This window comes from Trichoplusia ni, chromosome 11 (assembly GCF_003590095.1).
Source record: "Trichoplusia ni isolate ovarian cell line Hi5 chromosome 11, tn1, whole genome shotgun sequence".
Taxonomy (NCBI): domain Eukaryota; kingdom Metazoa; phylum Arthropoda; class Insecta; order Lepidoptera; family Noctuidae; genus Trichoplusia; species Trichoplusia ni.
Window position 1 is genome coordinate 1,454,655 of NC_039488.1, and position 22,530 is coordinate 1,477,184.

Sequence of the window (22,530 nt, forward strand, 5' to 3'; positions counted from 1 at the left end):
TTCAAGAAATTATAACCTTAGCATTAACACAGTTAAACGAGTTATAGTTACGTGTAACTTATATTTCCCACGGGAATAATTAGGGGTTAGTTATCGCACAAACATTTACTAGATAATTACGATCTCATTTGGTAGTATGGAAATCTTAGGATCAAAGCCTTGAAAACAATCTCCTTAGCCAAGCGATATTTCAAATAACGAACTCTCGACTGTATACAAATGACGGATCTGAGTCCCGTAACTAAACAATAATAATAATTTCCTTTAATTAGTTTTCATTATCAATTAGTGCATTTTCTCCTATCGAAAAGACGGCGGAAATGTAACGATACTACAGAAGCATGAGGTACTCCAACTTTGCGGTCAGAAACAAAAGCTCACCGGACATAAAAATACTAGAGTTAGTTAACAGTAATATTGTTTGCAAACACCATTTATTATTCAGCAACAATTGTAAAAGAGTTTCGCTGCCGGCGGGGCAACTGAACAATACACAACACGTGAAAGTTTGGCATACGCGGCGCTGCCATCTCTAGCCCACGTCAATAATTGGAGCGGTTGTTCATGTGTTTCTTTTTTTTCTGTGCAGCGGCGGTCGCGCTGGGCCCCCATTGTTCCTGCGCTGCCTCCACGGGGACCCCACCTCCACACAGACTAAAACGGTTCGTATTTTTCATTGTTGCTTTAAAGCCTTATAGGTTTTGCTTTATTTATGCCCTTTATAACTCCCCGTGGAAGATAAATGCTCTGCGATGTTCTGTTTTTGTCACTACTTAATGGTTTTGCGAGAACTTCATAGACAGCTGCTATTACGGAGATGCAAAAGTATTGTTTCTGCACTGCTTTTATGATGTTTTTAATTTCGATGCGTTTTTGTTTTTATTTGTAGTTTGTAGTATGATTTGATTGCACATTTGCATGTCAATGTTTATATTGAACTGCGTAGGTTTTGTTTATTACATCGCAGTAATTTTTTTATTTTATTTATTTTCTGCTTATGATTGCATGGGTAGGTACAAATATAGACTAGGTCTAAAAAGAAATTTTCATATCATAAAAACGCTTAATTACAATCTCCAAGACCATTTAACAATGCCAATCACATTTCTATAAAAGAAACAGATTTTCGTAAATAATTACTTGGAATAAACACAACAAAGTACTCTATGATAAAATGCAGTGTAATGATTCAAAGCAAAGCACATTTATATTCCGGAAAGACACATGTGTCCGGCACGCGTCGGGCTTATCTCTGCGCGCTCGATCGGACGATACGGACCTGCGATACTAATGTCATTATGTCATGTTATCATTTTAAATATAGAATTAAATGAGGAGAGTATTTGTTGGGATTATGTCATGGAGATAAAATTATATGAAGGTGTGCGTATGTGTGCGTGCAGTTTTTTTATGGAAGCTTCATTTATTTTACGGTGACACACATATGAATGTTGTATTAGTCAACGATACTGTGTATTAATAAGGCAAAAGTGAGAGTAAGGGATGTGACTGGCTGGATTGAGTGTTAAAGTTTTTTTTTCTTAGTGTAAATGACTATTGGCGTTAAAATTTAGTGTTCTGTTTTATTTGGCAAATCGATAGGCTATTTAAAGCCTTGGTTTAAACAACTTCTTAGCTGGGTAGTAGCAGTAAAAAAAATGTTTTTTTTTCTCATTATTTGACTATTTCTTTAGCTTTAAAGCGGTTAATCTGAGATTGGTATTTAACATGAACTCCATCAAGATACATATTGTAAATAGAATACGTATTTTCATAGATAGAATAATTAAATTACTCTTGCAACTTTAAATTACATTTAGTTCTTGAGTCCAGCAAAAGATGGCGATGTTCCATGACATTCTTCGAATCGTTTGTGCTTAACTAGTTATTTCCAGGGACGTTTGGTAGTTCGCTAGATTTAAATGTTTCAGCTTACAATCAAAATAGTATATTATTTTAGTAAGTCTTCTAAGTATTGTTACTCTTATTCGGTATAGTGACAATATTAAATCAGCTCCTTTGTTACTAGGACTTTCGAGTCGAATTATAATTTACCATAGTAATGTGTAAAACCACTAGCAAATGAAGTTGCTATCTGAAAATTATACTGACTGAAATATTTTAAATGTTTCTTTCTTACCACTTTATTTAACGTAGTGATAAAAGAAACCTATCGGCACAGCCGCTTTGCGTCTGGAATTTTGCCCAAAAGGTCGTGAATGGTCGAACCCTGCATAAATCAAACAGTTCGTATGCGATACTATCTCTTCCAATCCAAGCATGCATATGATAAAGTTGACCGCAAATCACGATAAATCTAAAAAGTCTAGTCTAAAAATGAGAAAGAAAAGGCTTAAAAACCCTGGACTCACGCTCGTATCTTTGAACACGTATAGAAATGTACCGCATTGAAAAACCTGGCTAAGTCTTTCATTCCTCATTTCAGCAAAGCATGTTTGAGATTTCCCTTTCATACTTTACTTTGACAAGGTATCAAAAACCTATTTTTTTAAATCGATTTGCTGGTGGATGGAATAAAATATACTTAGTGGGCTTCGCGCCCAATCTGTATTCCGCATAGCAATGAGATTCGAGGGATTTATGAGAATCCTTAGATTTACACAGAACCTATTTACTCGGGTAAATAAGTTTGCCAGCTTATGTAAACGGGTAAAAATATATTTAAAATATTATTTACCGGAACGGATACCTACCTAAACTAATCGGAGTTCGTGTTTGAAGAAGGGTTAATTCTGGTTTTTTTTGTTAATGTTCGTCACAATACTTTATGAGAATTACGGCAACTATATACTGTTACCTTATCTATACTTTAGTTTCATGTAACGTAATTATTATACTCGTACTGTTTCTATAGCCAAGTGACTAGAAAAGTCAAGTTAATGTAAATGCTCAAATATATTAAAATGACAAATATGAGACCTAATGATTGTTAAAATGTCACGTGACTAGAAAAGCTGGAATTGGTGTGGAGTGGCCAGAAAATCAGAAGGCAAGAGGAAATGAAACTTCTGCTTACTGCTGTGGCAACATGAGAGTAAACATTTGTAATAGTTAATATCATATAAGTATACAAGAAGATCATTCGCTGCGAGTAACGGATATTTAAAATTTAGTTAAGAAAAGTGATCGGCTGGTCCTTTCAATTGTCACCGTTGAAGACTTTAATTGTACTTCTGTGCAATTCGACTTTTTTGTTATAATGCTGTTTGAATATGAATAATATATATGGCTACAAACACAGGGCAATCATATTCGTACAAATTGCGGCTTGTGTGAGGTTTACATACAGTGGTGGTCAAAAATGGTTTGTAAAAATGGTGTCGAATTCTTTTTTAATTTTGAATGTTGGATGCAGGACACTGTGGTCAAGGCTGCATTTTATCCTCATTATTTGGAAAAAAGCTTTTACTACACCAGTACTTAGTATATTATTATAAATTTGGTTATCTATCTAAAGATAAATGAACAATGAACAAGATGCAAATAAAAGTATTACCATTATTAAAATAAAAGTATATAACTATATTTATTAGGACGTATTATAGAAAAAAGTATTTATTTATTTTTCCAGCTAGGAGGTAATTAAGCAAGCTTATGTAAAGCCACACTAAGAATTCATCTCCAACGATCTCAAAGCCGGCAAAAAATAAAGTCCGTTCTAAATATCAATTAGGCTGTTTGTAATACTTAAGCTTGGATTAACCTTAAGGTGTATTCGTACCTAACGAATACCAGGTATTCTTTGATACCCGTCGCATTAATTAAATATTTAACATCGAGAAAGAGGATAAAAGTGGGCATTGTTTGATGTTGGCTGGACTGGATGATAATAATCATTATTTTACGAAGCTTTAGAGTCAGACTATCACCTTGTAAAGTAAGAAAACTTGTAAATATATGAGGCCTATGGTCAGTAGATCAGATCGATCTGATAGTTTCCTCAAAAAGCCAGTCCAAGAAATACTTTACATTGGGTTATTCACGTATACACTATTTTTTTTTGTCTGGACTTTAAAAGAGATTGGTTCCTCTGAGTTTGTTGGACTGCGGAATGGCTGGGATAACCACGCGAAACCCATTGAGCGCAAAATGTCACGGGTTCGATCCCCGCGCAGCATTTGTGTGAGCCAAGAATGCTTGTCCTGAGTTTGGATGGCCTACGTGCATGTGACTTGAATGTTTGTGAAAGCACCCGCGACACAAGGATGAAATTACTTAATGCGTAAGTCGTTTTCATAAAAAAAATAAAGTTTGTATCGACGTTTCTCTCCGGGAAGGCAGATAGTTTCCTATCAGACGTCCACGACTCAAGTGAGATGATAACAAGAGGAATGATATACCCACCTTACAGAATAAATAAATTTATTTCATTTCAAGACTTCTACCCATGTCAAAGCGAGACAACGATATACACAATGTATTGCGGTGTCTTTGTTCCACAAATGCCTTTAAGCCTGGGTTGATCTCCAGTCTTGCTATTGAATTCCTCTTTTAATCTAAACACAGAATTTCTTTAATCATTCCCTTGTATGAGATACTCTTGACTTATTTGCGGTCCTACATACAAGTATAGTTCTCTTTTTTAATTTGTATTGGAATGTAGGTATGTATCAAAGGCTTTTATTAGAAGCTCAACATAACTTTGATCTTAGTTCTTTGATCTTTATATGACTTTAATACAACTTTGTATAATTAGTGTTTGCATGTTTCACTTGTTTACATTTCTAATAGGCCTTTTAATAAACCACACAATGTGTAGGTCCTTTTTGTTTGAGGTTGTTTGTAGTACAATAATATATTGGATGTAAAATAGAATTAATAAGATTACACGGAATTGCTATCTTTATGACGTGTTAACTGCCGGTCAACAGCCTGTCGCCTGTGGTATTCTAATAGGTGTTGGTTATCTCAGGTGAAAACTTCAATTAAGCCAAAATTATTCACCTCTTCGAATAAACCTGTACTTTCAACCGTCATGTAATCGAGGTTTAGAGCAGAATATTCATACACATTAACTAAACGTTAGTTATTACCTGGCGTTGGTTTAGCGGCTACCGTGGTTCATCAGAGTATGCAAACTGTGTGGGGCTCGGTGAACGCGTTAGCTTACACGTTTTGCACGCAAGCAGAATTCGGTACTTGGCTTTAAAAGATTAATGGACCTCCTTCTACCGATATAGCCGCTTTGTTTTAGATGAAAATCGGAAATAGGTATATTCCTTAATTTTACTCACACACACAACTGGCCAGTGCCTAACATTGGGATGTATATAGACTTGTATTTTTACTATTTTCGTATTATTTCAATTTTTTTTATTAGTCAGTTCTACATAAATACAGATTTTTTGCTCAAGGCAAGTAATTCCATGCGATTTTCGTACTTTTTACTATACTACTTAGACAAAGTTGTTGAAATTTTTCGAAATTGACATACATTGACCCGACCGGGGATCGAACCCGGGACCTCAGAGTTAGCGACACCTTGAAACCGGTGTGTACGCCACTCGACCACGGAGGTCGCCATTTAGATTGTTGTATAAAAACAGTTCTCTAACAGATTAAAAACAAAAGCTTACATTTCTTAGTATATTTTTATATGTACGTAGATGGGTAGGCATAGTTTACATTCATCCCATTACTCCGTAGGTAAGGGACCGGGGGTGGGCAGCGACGCGAAAGTTTCCATTTGTAAAAGAGTTCGGTTAATGCAACGTTAGTACCATAGTACCACTTTAAGTACCTGTCGGAGTGCCTGTACGCTTGTACGTCAGATTTATAGAGGTTTACATGCTTTTTTATGGAGCTCATAGAACCTCCTTTGTGCTTTTTGTTTGTAATGTTCAAATGTTTTGTGTTAACAGTTGGTTATTCATTGTGAGTATTTTCTGACTCATTCAAAATGAAATAATTAAGAGTTGTGGCAAAGAATGGTATTTGTTAGAGAAATGTATAAAAATGTGTTAATGTAAGGCCTTAGGCGCATTTTAAAAAACATTTTTATGTTCATCGAATGAATATTACTTGCTAAAACTATTGCACCTACAATTGTATGTAGAAAAACATTACCTACAATAATTGAAAGCTAAAAATGTTCTAAAAACATAGTTAACATACAAACCGAAAATTATATTGGCGTAAATATTTACAAAGCGAGACCGCAACCGCACAATAATGGCGGCAATTGTTAAATAAGGTGCATGGCTTATTTCCAAACGCATGCAAACGATCACGCTGGTGAACGAAAGGGTTTGGCAGATGCATAGGTTTATAATGTTACTCGAACATGTGGCCATAATAGTTAAACACTTTGTAGTAAATGTACTTTAACTAAATATAAATACTAATATTGTACTAGTTTACATGTTTCGGTGTTACCTGTAGATATAAAGTAGCCTATGTGATAATCCAAAGTGTCAGCTCACTATGTACCAGTCGATAGGTTCGCCCCTTAAAGTACGAAAGAGTGATGAACACAACAAGACAAAAAATAAACTGCTGATGTTAAATGAAATATACTGGGACTTTTATACCTATCTGTAAGTTGAGCTTTGGCAGTTGAATGGCACAACCAATGAGGCTTATATTTTCATGTTTAATAAGCGTAAACTTTCAAAATAACATATTACATATTTCAATACAACCATAAAAGGCATATACGCAGGCAAAATTGATACTTTTTATACATTAAGGTACTTATACGGAACTTCTTACTTTTTAACTCGCCAAACTTACTATAGACGGCGAGCAATTGCGAACTAATTTTAAACACCTTCCAAAAACCTGATGAAATACGAGTAAGGAGCATTTAATACGGATTACACTGAGCAAGTCTTACCATATGCCTTATTAGTTTTCTCCTATGTGTATGTATCCGTACCTTTCTCATAAGGTATGGCTGATGAATATGTGTGAATGCAGCTGTTTGTAATTCAGAGCAGGCTCCGAGGTAAGCGAGGGAAACGAATGTGGGGAGATTTGATACTTAGGCGCAGCGAGCAGCCTGTTTTATTATATACTCACTGTATTTTATTACAACTTTCTGATGTAAATAATATATTTTTGGTTAGGTATGACCTAACCTAAGGAACTCGTAGCGTATTGCTCGTAGCGGCGTAGCGGATTACCTACGATGGTACGAGGTAATCGATCACAGGTTAAGTTACGATCGATACAGTCGGCCTTCGGGCCATCTATGTTATAATATTAAGCCCTGAATGGCGGTCTCAATTAAAAAAAAGAACTGCTCAACAGTCAACGGTTACAGGTACAATGCTGTTCTTCTTGAAATTCGAATGATGCTGATACACATATGTATAGTGCTGGCCAGTTAAAGACCAAACCACATTTAAAATAGGAATGAATAAAAAAGTAACTACATAATTATGCAATTTTTATTTTCTGACCTGTTTTTCTATTTATCAGTAGTAGTGAAATAATGCAAGCTTTCAGATGCTTGTGAACACCCTCAGCTCTTATGCCACGGAAAACCAACGCCCCATAAGAGTTGAAGCTAAAACACTCTTTGAGTACCTATCGTTAGACGTTCCTATAGCCAAGAGTAGGTGTGAGTTTTTTTTTCAAATATGAAAATGAAATATTTTAGAATAATGAAAAAAAAATATATAATTATTAATTAGCACGTGGAACTGATAATAAAAAAAATAGTGTTACACCTTTTTCAGCCATTTTAATTAAAGTACATGATATATATTTCAAATTGACTCATACCCAAATATGAAAAGAAATAGCCAAAATGCTGGCATATTTTCCAAATAATACCTCTTTTTACACGAAGAATATCTAAGTATTTGTATACGTAAAAATCTTATTTACGGGGCACATAAATATTTATATGCGGTGTCGGTCCGTGATAAATTGGAAGAAGTTAGGCATTATTCTGAGATCCATCTATCATCTCCCTTTGCCTATACAATACCCAGCGCGATACATTTTTCCGAAGTAAAATAAATCTTACGTACAACGAAAATCAATTAAAATCCTAAGCTACGTATAAATCATAAATTGTAAAGGATTCTCGACGTTCCGATAATTCTATCGTATCTTCGATGAGGCAATTTAAATTTGCCGTATTAATTATAATTTGAAAATTATTTTCGTATTTTCTTTGTTTTTATCTTTAAAATCTATCAAGGCACAAACAAACATACATTAAAACTCACAAACTTTTTCCCTATGATACAAGTGAGATGATGAATGAAATTGAAGTTTTACGAAACGAAGCTATAAATTATTTTCCTCCCTTTTTCGGTAATCAATCAATTTCCTTATCTTCGCAGTTTCATATTTATAATCAAATGGAAGTTATCAAGTATCAAAAAAGGGTCAGTCATTCGAGAACAATAGAAAGATAATATTAATAAAGTATCCTGTTAAACTTATTTCTGGCCCTGTACTATGATTGACTAAAGTAAAACTTTGCTCGCTGTGGAAGCGAGAGGTAACGCTTTTTGTAGAGCACCGTCTCGCTCCCACAACGGTGACTTGTCGCTTTGAGCGTGGGCGAGTTTCTAGCAAAGTTACAGATTACCGTCGGGTTGAACTTTATCAAACAAAGGGATATCTACCAGGAAATAAGACGTCAAAGGCTTTGAACTGAGATAGTGATAGCAAAAAGTATGATAGGCTAAAGTGAATAGTTGCCATGGTAACCGCCAGTGTGACACGTGCCGAGGCTTTCATCCAATAGGCAAATATTTGCGTAGTCTGTAAATATTTGTGCCAATTTGAGATGGTTAAAAAACTAATGCATTTTTTTCTTAGACAATTACAATAGTCGATAAAGATAAAATAATGCAAAATAACTGGATGTTGCTGAATGGTCATAAGTTTTATTCATTTATACAAATAGTTACGTAAAAGTTTCAGATAGAATTTCACAAAACTACAAATTGTATTGGCTTTTGACGTTATCCGACATTTTAATCAATAGTTTTGATTACTCAAAAAAGAATAGCATACCAGTCCAATATTTTTATTAATCCAATTGAAAAAAAGCAACGCACACATTGGTTTTCATCGTTTTTAAATGAAATAGCTTTGTATTGTCATCAATTATTATTGCAGGTCGCAACAAAGTGGTATATCACAATAAGGTTCAAAATCAAACGCGCGTTTCATAACCATAAGGTCGATTTTTCCATACAGAAATATTCTGAAACCTACTTATGTCATCCTTATCACTATCTTACATACATATTAAATTCACCATACCTAACAACCTTTCATAATCAGTAGGCATATAGAAAGTGGAAAATGAATAGAATTAAGAGAACAGTGATTCAACCAGAGTTAAAAGGAGAATTATTGGAATTGGAACATGAATACCCGTGGGTACCTCGTGAAATAATTGCCTATAAAACTGATTTATGTTTTTAAACCTTATACACGTTTAAAAGGTATCTTTAGCAGGAATTTTAAAGCAATTCGGTCGAGTGGGCTAAGAAAAACTAGTCCGGAGCTTTTCTTTCTACTTTTATTGTTTTTAATTTATTCGTTCAAGTTGATTCAGTTGGAAAAGCTTTAGTTTTATTACACTCTATTCAAAGATGGTATTTTTTTGTGAACATTCTATTTTATATGGCTAGCACAGAGGTGTTAATTAATTAGTAGGACTAATATCATTAAGAGACTACAAATGAGATCAAGCAAAATTCGACCTTATTGCTTCGTCATGACGTAGTAAATATTACAACTGCCGGACGACTTCACAATGGCGTTTGTTCGTATTGCAGTGTCCACATTGTCCACTGGTCCATTCTACTCTAAGAGTTTCATCAATCATCAGACATTGTGTGCATGCGGGATGAGCGAAATGGGTAAAATGTCATGTCTCCATAAAAAAATGGTATCAAGATTTTTCAGCTCAAGAATTGTTTGTAGATAGTATGCAAACTGATGATAGGATTCCGACTACGCATGGCGCTTCGCCTACCATTTATGATTTATTATATTCTTCTTCCTTTCTTAATATGAATATATAAATAAACATAAAAAATAACTATACATAAAACAAGAAAATAAGTAAAATAAAAGATTGTTCTGTCAAAATAAAAACGCATTGAATTTGACCCGGAAATCCTTCAAAGCTGACTCGGATATAGTCTCTCAAAGGTCCGTCGTTCAACGTTACCGTATTTCACAGACAAACGCTTTCCTCACCAAAACCACCATTGATCAACGTAAATGCAAGATATCGAATATCTAAAACGATTCTACGGTCTACCTCGCCACCGGTAGTGCACAAACACTCGAAAATATCAATTACAGGGCAAACAATAACCAGCGAATTGAAATCGGGAATAATCAGGCTGTGATAAATTGCTGTGTCGCTGCCATTAGATATTCAGGCATTCTCTCGCAGTGAGTCATCAATCAAAACTGTCGATATGTGTGACACGCTCATACAATAATGTGCGGGCTTTAAATATATGCGGAGAGAAATACCAGTTACGTATATTTCTTTTGTTTACTTTATGGTACTGGTTATAAGAAAATAAATAGTCTAATCTGATTTATCAGTTTTCTCGTTACATGAAATGTTGATTATGCAGAAATATTGACAATACCAAATTTGCTCGACTCGTATTTGAGCTTTCTTCCAAGCTAGTTAACTGAATCCTGTCAGATTTGAAGTCAATTCGATTACCAGTCTTTCCCGATTCAGCTGAAAAGGATCATAACTATAAATAGAAGACTAATCTATAGATGTCCAGAATAATGCGCCAGGAAGTTGTGCTAATACTCAACTTTCATATATCGTAAAACGAAAATACATACGATAAATTATATTTTATTCTCACAGAAAAAGCTATGAAACCGTCTGCAGCAAATAAATTATTGGAACTATTGGCAACGTAAATACGTATGGACAGAAAATAATGCCAGTGCCAAGAAACAAATCATTAATTTTTATGTACAAATGGCAAAAACATGTGTACGATGAGTAATCATATTGGCATCTTAGTAATAATTAATGTTAATTACTTACTCAGCGCCTTTAGCCATTAACGTTACATCACCACTCGTATTTCTGCCTAGAAATAAATGTTATAGTATAGTAAATAAAGTGAATACTTTCCTAGCAGAAATAGCAAGGAAATTGTGTTAGTAAATTATTGTATTGGTTTGGTTAAGTGCTAAAAACTAAAACATTAAAGTTTAAGTTTATTGCAACTTTTAAGACAGTTTCTTTATGGTTGTATCATAAACCTTGCGTTTACTGTTGCCAATTTTACAATTTATGAAACCTTAAGTCTTGAATTTTGAACTTACAGTTAAAAGCACTTAAGATAAGTACAGTCAGTATGTATCAAAAAAACAAAATCAGGTTCACATACTGCCAGAAATGTAGTAACAATTAGTGTATAGGTTATGGGAATATAGAATCTTCTGGGTTTCAATAATGCCTTGATATCAAGGTTATAATTTTTGTTTGCGAGAGTCGGCTCCACATGGCAACACATTCGGTGCTTCTTATAAAAAAGGTTTAACCTTCCTGATTTACTACAAACTTCGGCAGTAGGTATGGAGATAGTATTGTGTTGTGTGTCGTACCTGAAAGGCTTCTTAAAATGCGCTAGATGCTTTTCTGATGCGGCATTATTCATAATTTCAAAAATAAATCCTAAATGGATAAAGATGGCTTCTCTGCACATAATACAAGTCGGGGCACCCAAACTTCCGCAAAAAATGAACCCCACAAGACAAAAACACTGGTCAATGTTCCATGCAGCATATTGGAGAGCAGGTGACAAGAATTTCGAAAGTACCTACTTGTAACAACAATGTCTTTTTATGACGAACAGTAACTTAGTGCGCGAGATTCAAGCACCTTGTGAGAGCATGTCAAAGTACCCTCATAGTGCCGAGGTGACACCGTATTGTGTTCCGAAGGAAGCTTTCTCAGTTTCTTGATACATTCACCTTTAATGACGTAGTTTGAGTAGGTGGATTTGTAATAGGATAGCAGGTGAGATTGTTGACTTAGGTGTGAATGTACTCTAGAGTTTTATTGTCATGTGGACTGGAGGGTTTTGTGAGAGCAGCCATACAGCAGATTGATTTATCTGGTGAGCGGAGTCTATGTCTGAATGTCTGATTAACTTGTAGCTTGATAGATAATTTAAGGCCAAGATTTAATAATATTGTCCTTAAAATGAAAAGGTATAGTCGAAATTGTTGAATAAAATAAAATCTATCCCAACTATCCCAAAATTTATAAGAAAACAAAGCGTTAAGATTATTTTTTTAATATCTGCACAACTTGAGACCGGTATAGTAGTAAATTAATTAATGATATTCGTTCCGTTATCCAAAAGAAATAAAAGATTAAACGTATTGCATGTTATTGACGAACGCTATCTTTTATTGTGCTTTTGTGTATTGACCTCTTTTATTTGCAATTTATTTGTGCTGAATATTTATTTAATGATAGCCTTTACCAGTACCTTTCATTGATCCCTTTACGTGCAAAGAAACGTTTTTAATTATCCGCAAAACGACCACAGAATGACGTGAATACGAATCAATTACACACTGGATAAACGAATCCATCAAACGAATTTTAATTTGGCTTTAATAACGACTTATTAATCCAATTCAGTTTGGTAGACCGAGAATATTAAAGTAAGCAAATGAATATTCTATTACAATAATAGTTATTAATTCAAATTTCAGAATCATAATATCTTTGTCGCAAGTTCATCAAACCCTGTAATTATATTCGTGTCTTGAGTCTGTGTGATTAAAACTTATCCATTTATTCCTTGTTTAAATAGTCCTTGTTCGTTGAAAGATGGCGGGAGATTCATACTGATTTTTTCTTGCAGATGCTGGCTCGTTAGGATGACCTTTCATTCCCAAGAGCATCTACAGGAACGTAAGTATATATCGATAAAATACATATGTGATTAAAAATTGACTGCACGGATAGCCGAGTGGTTGCGGTCACCACGCCAAACCCACTGTGCGCGTCGTGTCGCGGGTTTGATCCCCGCGTAGGACAAGCATTTGTGTGTTCCACAAATGCATGTTCTGAGTCTGGGTGTCTTTGTGTTCACATGGAGTTGTATGTTTGTAAACGCCCGGATTAAATTCCTTACTGCGGGAGTCGTTTCTTTTTAAAGAAAAAGAAAAAGAAAGAAAGAAAATATGCGCTGCTATCAACGCAACGCTGTTATCCTTTTTCGGATAGTTTTTTTAAGGGGCAATATATGTATACAATAATAAATATAATATTACAAAGCGAGACTAGTTTAAAATAAAAATGAACTTAAATGAGTAGTACACCAATCCACACCCACTTGCGCCAAATGTCGCGGGTTCTATCCCCGTATATACAGCGCTTTGTGCGTTTCAGGAATGCTTGTTTTAAGTCCGGATATCGTGTTATTATGACTCGGATGTTTGTCAAAACCACGTCTCAAGGTTTAAACAAAAATATTATTGGAAGATTAATATCCAATGGCTTCATAAATTAATAAAATATAGACGCATATTTGAAGTTTTAGTCATGCAGTCACATTTACTGCGTCAGAGATATGCGTTACCTTAAAAGGCGCCATAATTCGAGATTGACAGTTGACTTGACAGTGGCGCGAGAAAATGGCGGCAAAATAAAACCCGTAAAACGTAATTTCCCGCGCAAATTGTGAATTCGTTTCTGCGAGGGAGGTTTATAGTGAAGTGTCCTCAGCGATCGCTGTATTACGTCACAACATGAAAATTAAAGAGCGTTTTATTTGAACCGTATTCGTGGGAAAACGTATCTCATTATGTGCGATGGAAAATAAATTGGAACAGACTATTTGTCGAACACTTGGTTGCCGCTCCCGATCCGCTTCGATTCAATTTGCCCCAAATTTAATTGCAATTGAAATGGTTGAGTGAAACGAAATCCGCTTGTGGAGATTATCCTTTACGTATAACGATGAAAAAGGTTAGGTAATTAATTTTAATAAGAGCGCTTAATGCCCTAGAGTAGCTGAAAATGCTGAAGATTATTTAGTTTTATATTTTGAGAAGTTATTTTTAAACGGCGATTACCCAAATCATTTTAGATTAAGCTCTTAAAGACCGAAATATTTCAATTTATTTTTCAGTTTAGCAACTAAACGTTTCATATACAGGAAAAAATGCAAAGCTATATTAAAGTCTATAGAAAAATCCTTCCAATCGTGGTCGGAACATCCTATGAGACATATGTGGCAATGTGAATATTCGACGAAGGATCTTATTTCCTCTCGCCGGCAGCAGTCTCGCCATATAACTGGGACTTATAACGTGGGCGTGTGAAACATCCGGCTTACAAAGAATCTTATATTTATCTTTGAAAATACCGTTTTATACTCTTAAAGTGTAAATGAAAATGTTTTTCTTACTGATTACTATAAGTTATATCCACTTTAGGCGTCGTGAAGTCTCGGTCACTTAGGTGTAGGACCGTCTTGAAGTTAAATCCTTATTCCCTTTTTGTGCAAGCAGTTTGGCTAAAAAATATATAAAAAAGAATATTAAATTTTTTTTATATCATAATTTTGTCACGTGACCGTATAATTTTGGTCATATTTACCCTTCAATACATCAACTTTCTCATATTCTCAAATGTCTTCTGCCTTCCTAATTTCTTAAAATGAAATGAAAATAATTAGACGACTGCTGTGACATTGAAAACAGAGTGATTTTTATTAAAGGAAATAAACATGATACACTTTCCCATTTTCAAAATACAGTGAAAAGTAAACATTTACACAAAGTCCTATACAGAGACTGCGTCATGTCATAACTTGAAAATCTGTATGGCAAATTATCTGTTACTCGTCTTTTGCATTATTTCGTTCTAAAAATGAGTGAAGTATATTTTCCGCTTACATAAGAGGATAGATGAGATAAGCTTTAAACCGTGAGTCGATTCCAGTGCAGCGGCAAATCGATTACCTCCAGCGCAGTCAAGGCCGGGGGTCAATTAACGTACCTTTGTCGCGATCCCCGCTCGTAATCTCTTCTACATCATCGGAGATAAATGTTGGTACAGTTACTTTAACGTTCGATTCGTGATGGGAGATCAGCGTGAAATTCGTTAAATTGATCCTTATGATATTGTTTTGAAATTTGATGTGAATGGGATTGAGTTCTGATTATAGAGTGAGATTTGGTTATAGTTTTTGGTAGGTGTTTGTTCAACAAGTTCATGAGATTATCCTACTTGGAAACTTGAGTTATTAATGTAAAGCTTCCTTAGAGCCAGACCAGCTACTTTCATAAATTTCATTTTTATAATATTAAGTTTTAATTAATTTTTTGATTAATTTAAGTAATAATTAGTACATGCCTGGTGGTATTTTTGAAGTTTCCAAGTATAAAGACCAGAGATAGTAGAAGTACATAGCTAGAAACGCACTACTCCTAAAAAAATATGTTTGCGTTGTATAATAAAGTTGTATCGAAATAATTGTATTTACACTTCTGTAACATAACACTAACGTAGTTACCTCATTCCTGACTCTCTCGTGGACTCAACTTTAACATGAAGAATGGCCTATTTGGACGACCCCTAAGGATCAATAACGAAATCTTTCAATATCCTATTGTACTCATTTACTGAGTTTTGAGCTTCGGAACCGGTAACGAATGTATTGTCATAGCAACAGGACCCAAAGCCGTGTCTTCATAAAAAAACCTTGATGAAAAGGTCTTAGAGTTCATTTTTCCGTACACTGTTCATACAAAATAGATTCACAAATCTTACTGCGGGGTAGCACGGCAACGCGCGATAATGGACTTAGTTATCAGATTAATAGATCTAATGGCCACTAGCCACAAATATGAGAGGCTGTTGTTATCTACGTGAGCACATATTATTCTCTCTGTAATAACCTTTGTTGTTATTTTATGTAACACTATTTATTAAAAATTATTTCCTGTAGCTCTATAGTGGCTAAGGTACGACTGCACAAGTAGATCACAGGTTAAGCTTCATTTGATAAGTCCGGTCCATGGATGGATGACCTATGTTATGACGAGTTTCTCTTTGATTCAGAAGATACGTTTAATTGTGCGTTTCGGCTGCTATTTACATATCTTTAACAGTTGTGACGGATAGACAGAAACTCGAAAGTCTGAAACTCAGACAATAGCCTGTCAATGTGGTATCGTGTTGCCCAGATAGCTGGGTTGAGGAGGTGTAATGATCTTAACTACTAATTTGAAATAGAAATACTTAATATTAACATTAAACGCCAATCAAATGCCAAAAATTCACGGAGAATTTGTGTCACAGATATTCTGTGGCCCAATGACAGCTGCTGTCAATTGTGACGAAGGTGCAAAGAATATTGAGAGTAGAAGTACTCGGAATAATAGGTCAAAGTTGTGCGCCACATTATAGACTCTTATAGCCGTCTGGCCTGCCAGATGTGAAGACGGTTGTGAAAGGGATACACCATTTATGTCAACGTTCTCAATAGGATTGAAAATCGAATGTCAGAGTCGTATTTATTCTCTTTTCAAATGTTATTTTTTCACTCACAATTTTTATTTCGAAAGTTTTTTTTTCTATTTAAAAATAAAACCTTTTTCTTATCTTGTTTTCCTACCTTCTAAATGATATTTTTCTTTTTTATTAAAACAAAATGCATTTCAAAAGAAAGCTCATCAGTATATTTAAAAATAAAGAAAACGGGAATTGTACTGTAGAAATCGTAACACGTAGCTCGCATCAAGCCCGGGTAGAATGGAAAGCAAAAAGAAGGCGAGTTAAACCTTTTTGCACAATTCCTCACTACGCACGCAAGCCCATTTGGCAGATACCTGACTTCATTTTGCAAGTTCAATTTGATCGTATAGGTAGGGTACGAAAATGGGTACATAAAGAGGTAATAACAAATGCTTTTGTGCAGATCTCGCTGTAGACACCGAGCCGAACATGTGGGTGACGGAAGGAAAGAAAATACATCTCGCTAGTTGCCACACGGAAAGACCAATGAGGTATGTGTCTTAAAACTTTTCAAATATAATTATGATGCTTACAATTTTCGATGTCATTTAAAGGCATTCCTGTGAAATAAATTTCGAAGCACAACATTAAAACTTGTTGTTTAACATTTTAGAGTTTATTGTAATTAAATATCGAGGAATCCTTAAAAGTTAATTGATTATGTTTCGTAGAACCAAATCTTCCTAAGTGTAGGCGAACATCGGAGCTGGAAATAAGGTTGAGTTTGTTATAAGTAGATTGGGTAGCCCTATTTGAATACTTGATGAAAATACCTAATATATTTTAAATATCCATCGATATTAATTTTGAATGTCAAAGTCTGTACGATATTTATCATAACTTGAATTTTATTATTCGCAGTTCCTCTCCAGTCGCCGACACCTCAACTCCACGAGAGGACCCTGAATATTCCGGTAAGTAAACGTCAAGATAAAAACTTTACTTAAGTATCGCTGTATCATCATCTCGGGCCAGCTTCGGTAAGCATTTTGGCGCCTAAAATATCATTTAACTTTATTTCTCTGAACAAAGTTTGTGTAAAGTGAAAATTTGGAATTAACGACTATCTGCTCGATCTGCGCTTTCGTTTGCTCGAAAATATAGAATAGCAATTTATTTATTGCGAGTAATTTAGTTTTTATGTGGAATAAATTTCAATTACTGCTGACTGGCGAAGTAATAAGCTTCGTCTGAGTCGGCAGCTTTTTCAATGCGGTCGGTTCCACAATACGATAAATTACCGGCCTAATTCGATTCGCTGGTCGTAATGTGGATTCATCAAACATCTTGTTTGTGCGACATAAAGCACAATGGAGGGGCAGCCCCGACCCGCCCGTGGCATTAGCGACGTCCCCGCAATTTCGTTCTACTTTGTCTCCATTGCTTGCGTCTCCGCGGTCACGGAACAAATGAGAGATGAAAACGGTACGGCGACGTTTCTTTTCAGGACTTAGGTTGGCCAGCGGTATCATTAGTTATACGACACGATACAACAAGCCCGGGGAAAGGAAATCCTTATGGAGCGGAGAAATTGATGATAAACTGCGGTGTCGCTCGTCGTATTCAATAAAAATTCTCGGATACATTTAATAACAGCTTTAATTAAACTAAAAAAGGCTTGTTATACAACAGCGTCGAGTTCCTTTGCTGTTATTTTCTGAATAATTAAAACAGTTGCAATTTTTGCTCTCATATAGAACGCAAAAAGAAGAACGCAATCGCAACATTCAACCCGTATGTTTATGAGTTTCCCTGGTTTTCAAAGGGAAAGATATTGCACTCCGTGCTCGTATTTGAGGAACAAGAGTGTAATTCCCCGAGGTTTTGTCTTGCGGCAACACATCCTACAAATGAAAAGATGCCGACATTCAAAGCGAGCTGCATTTTTAAATTCTTGCAGTGGTCGGTCCGTGAGAGAGCTCGTGTGGGTTTGCAACTAATGGACTTTTTAAACGTGTTTCGTATCTTTCATTCGGTCTGCTGGTTATGTTTGAGGGGATGTAGAGAGCATTCCGATCACGCAGCGCTACTTGCCGAGTGTTGCGTCGCCCGGATTCAGTTACGATTAGTTTTAATTTCACTCCCGGGATAGTGGAACTATTCCGTGCTCGACTGAGTCGCGTTGTTCTCTTCCGAGATTTATTGCTAAAGTTTTGCAACTGAGAAGCGTGATTTAAAATGGTACGTACTTATTGTTTTACACTAACTACAACAGTGTGAGTTGTTTGTCATCTATGTAATATATTTTAATTAATATCTGGTTGCGAAACACTCATAGGTAAGGTAATTATTTGGTATTTAAATGGATACGGTTACAAAAGCCTGTATATTCAGGAGTAGCAGACACAGCGTAGTTTTTCACAACGAGCTCGTAAAGCTTTGAGGGGATGAGACATTGCGATTCATTCTCGCATTTAAAAGCAAGACTGTAATTTCGCAGGCCTTTGTCTCGGGCCCGCGCGGGACGTCGGCTTGCAGGAAAATATGCGCATTCAAAATGGATTTTTATCGCTTTTCAAGTGGTAGGCTTTAGCCGTGTTGTCTGTTCAGAATTATTTCACGATCTATACAATGTTCTATTGTGGTGACGTTATGTGTGTTTAAAGAGAATACACAGCATTTTCTTTTAAAGTAATAATGAAAGCATAAAATAAACTTGGAAACTCACCCTTTACAGGTACATAAAATGAACATAAAATCAAACCTGTTGACTTCGCTAACAACCAAACTCAAACATTTAATTAGCTGAGTTTGCAGGGAACAACTCGTAAAGTTTCCAAATAATAAGGTCGACGCTCGGACTGCGATGGTCAGTGTGTCTACCTCCACACATCTAATCCCTTAGTTGTTAGCTTAGGACGTTTCACTTCCCTTTCAATTTATGCAGATGCGCAAGGTACTTTCAACGAAACCTTGTAAGACAGAGACTTGTTTAGAGTAATTACATTCGTGACGGGAGACTTATTTACCCATGTACCTGCGATATTCAAATGAGATGAGCTTAAACGGTGTCGACGACGTACAAACGCTTACCGGCACTAATTGGGCGATGTTGAACGTGACACGGCTGTACATTATTTTACGTCACAAATACTTCATGCAACGTGTGGCCTTATTCAGATGGAGCGCATGACTAGGTCACTGTACTCTTGGAAAGTTCACAGTATTGATTTTATTGCGAACGCCCGAAAATATAAATGGAATCCGCTGGCGTGCAGAAGTGGCCATTGATTTAATAGCCCTGAATAGGTACGGTGTGGATCGTACCTACATTCGCACATCAATTATTCAGATGATGTGCAACGGAATACTGTGTACACACGGAAAGTGATCCGGTAGGGTGTAATGCGCCCTAGCTAAATTTAATTAACTTGATGAAATCCCGCGTTGTGTCAACTCAGCTATGTTTGATCATTTAAATGTAATTGATCACGGTCCAGCGTGACGTCGATTACATGGTCAGGTTTTTAGAGTTCCGAACCCTTAGGATCAAAAACGTAACTCTATAACTAATGCTTCTGTCTATCCGGCTGTGCGTCTGTTAAATACACTTTCAAAGATGATGTATTTCTGTTGCCGTTACACAAAAAATTAAATTCAATGATTTTGTACTTACAGTTTTTTTTTTACAGTTTTTGCCCGGATGGTGGAAGAGATACAAAAAGAGGTCTACAAACTCAGTTTGATATACATCAAGTGTGAAGCCTGGTTGGCGTGCAGACAGTAAGTTATGTTACATACATATGTTATATACAATTACCTTTAACTGATCATTATTCGAAAGCCTCTGGCTTTTGTTAAGCAGAATATAATTCATAAAGTTCATTCTTCCATTCCAAGTGTATATTTTCCGAGGGAACTCGCAGACAGTAATGACAGAGAATTTATCAAGACTTCGGAGCCACGTGGCGAGAAAGTTTGAACCTAATTGTGAGTGATGTAGACCACAGAATATTGTGGCTCGGTGTCGTCGTTACATAATTATTAGACGCTCGTCGCCGCCGCGGGACGTCGACCCCGGCTCGACTTTGACCCACTTCTTACTCTAATTTTCGCGTCTCAACCCCGCAGACAACTTTATCTATACCTGTATAACTTGTGATAACTATGGGAAGCTCCCTTCAAGGGGAAAGTGGGGACTATAAATATTCAGTAAGTGCGTCGACATATATAAAAATGTTTCGACATATAATTTGTATTATGAGTGCAGGTAGTCTTCAGTTGATCTAAAATGTATCGACACGTTCCCAAAATTTAACGACTTCGTATATTGAGCATAAATATTTTCACACTCCAGCGTCTCCTAAAAGTTTATACACAATGTAATGTTTTCTTTCCATTACGTATGATTCGAAAGGTTCAGTGGAAAGGCTGAATAAAACAACATTACGCGGTCGAGGGAAAGCTCCTATTTTCATATTTTCTTCAGAAAGGGATAGCTACGTTTTATCTTTTAAGTAGATACACGATTAATATTTAATGTGAACTTGTTTTGTATTCGTTTATCCCTAGCGAAAACGTTTTGCTTAAAAAGAATGTTTTGTAAGTACTGCACTGAAATAAAATATTGAGTAATTGTTTTTCTTTTGTAATCGTTTTTTGAGCTGGATCTGAGATGGTTATAAAAAAATCCGAACAGTTTTTTTCTGTCAATCTTAACAAAAAGCCGGCCGCTTAATGAGTACATAAGTAAATACAGATACAACAAATAAGAGTCAAACAACAGAAGTTTTCGTACAACAAAATACTCTTTCGTTTCAGCGTATTTGGAGTTAAACAGGATTTTCTATAGCCTCTGATTCTTCCGTATAAAATCACAATAAAAGTTAGTCGCCAACTTATTCCGGGAGCTTTCAAACTTCGACATAGGTATTCAGATGTTCGTGTACAACTTGCCTTATTTACACATTCACAACAACCTATTAAAGGGAACTAAGTTTGTTTCGGCGGATGGAGAGTAATTTTAGGATAACAGGATTGGTTTTGATGTTTACGACTCTTAAGGCAGAGTGCAGTGTCGTGTTTGGAAATCAAGCTCCACATTTTGGGTATTATTCCCGAAATACAATGGTAGCCCTATCCTATTTGGGAATTAGGATTGTGCACAAGGCCTAGATGGACGTAACCTTTAGAGCTTGTATAGATGTAGGAGAAAATAGTTACTAGGTTAACATTTTGACATGCAGCCTTAATGTCCCAAAAAAACGTAGCCGCTAGCAAATTTTTTCAAAGTCTATTAAATAATCTTAAACGCATAACATACAAGCAGAGTTCATACTTAATTCCATTATATTTAGGTATCGTTTATAGCTTTGATAAACGACTCTTTAATCCGGCAGATTCCCACTCGATTACAAATCGGTTTTCAAACAGATTGCCTCGTCATTCCTGACTAAAAATTTGGGACGCATCGAAATTACATTTTGATTTACGATACAATGAAATACCTTTCTGTGTGTGATGTTTTTCGTTTAACTTTTAAATTGCTCGGATAAATCTAGGTTGCCAGTGATATTGGATGCCGCCATTTTTGTTTTTAGTTTAGACTTGTAGATTGGGTGGGAAACTTTTTGTTGTTTAGAATGTTTGGTTTCCCCAAGGTTTGATATCGGTTTCACGAAATTTTCGTTATATTTATCCAATTCGTTAGTACAGAAAATAGGATTTAAAGTACATACCTACATTTACATATATAGACATTGCAAACGAATATTATACTGGTCAGTGTGGTGAAAAGCTATTCAAAAGCCGGTTGTAATGGACAGAACAATAATAGGATTCATGAACGCGGAAAACCAAACTAAATTATAAATAAACGAAACGACGATATCAATTTCAGTAAACAGCCTCGTAGATAACTAACTCGGACCGAAATGTACAGAAATTAATTAAGAATGTAGGAACATTTTTCTGTACGTTTTAACATACATATGTAGATAAGCAATTAGTAGAGGTTTCCAGTAAAAGGCGAGCCCGAGGAAAATAATTTCAGTTCG

The 22,530-nt window shown here is 35.6% G+C and overlaps 1 protein-coding gene across 1 annotated transcript in view; it reads left to right on the forward strand.

Annotated features, from left to right (window-relative positions):
* LOC113498608 (Down syndrome cell adhesion molecule-like protein 1 homolog) overlaps positions 1-22,530 on the forward strand; it is an 89,318-nt gene that overhangs the window by 28,252 nt on the left and 38,536 nt on the right. Inside the window, exons 3-7 of the mRNA XM_026878686.1 lie at positions 590-662; positions 12,870-12,919; positions 16,938-17,025; positions 17,396-17,448; positions 20,167-20,257. Coding sequence (XP_026734487.1) covers positions 590-662; positions 12,870-12,919; positions 16,938-17,025; positions 17,396-17,448; positions 20,167-20,257 — 355 coding nt within the window. The remainder of the gene's footprint in view (positions 1-589; positions 663-12,869; positions 12,920-16,937; positions 17,026-17,395; positions 17,449-20,166; positions 20,258-22,530) is intronic.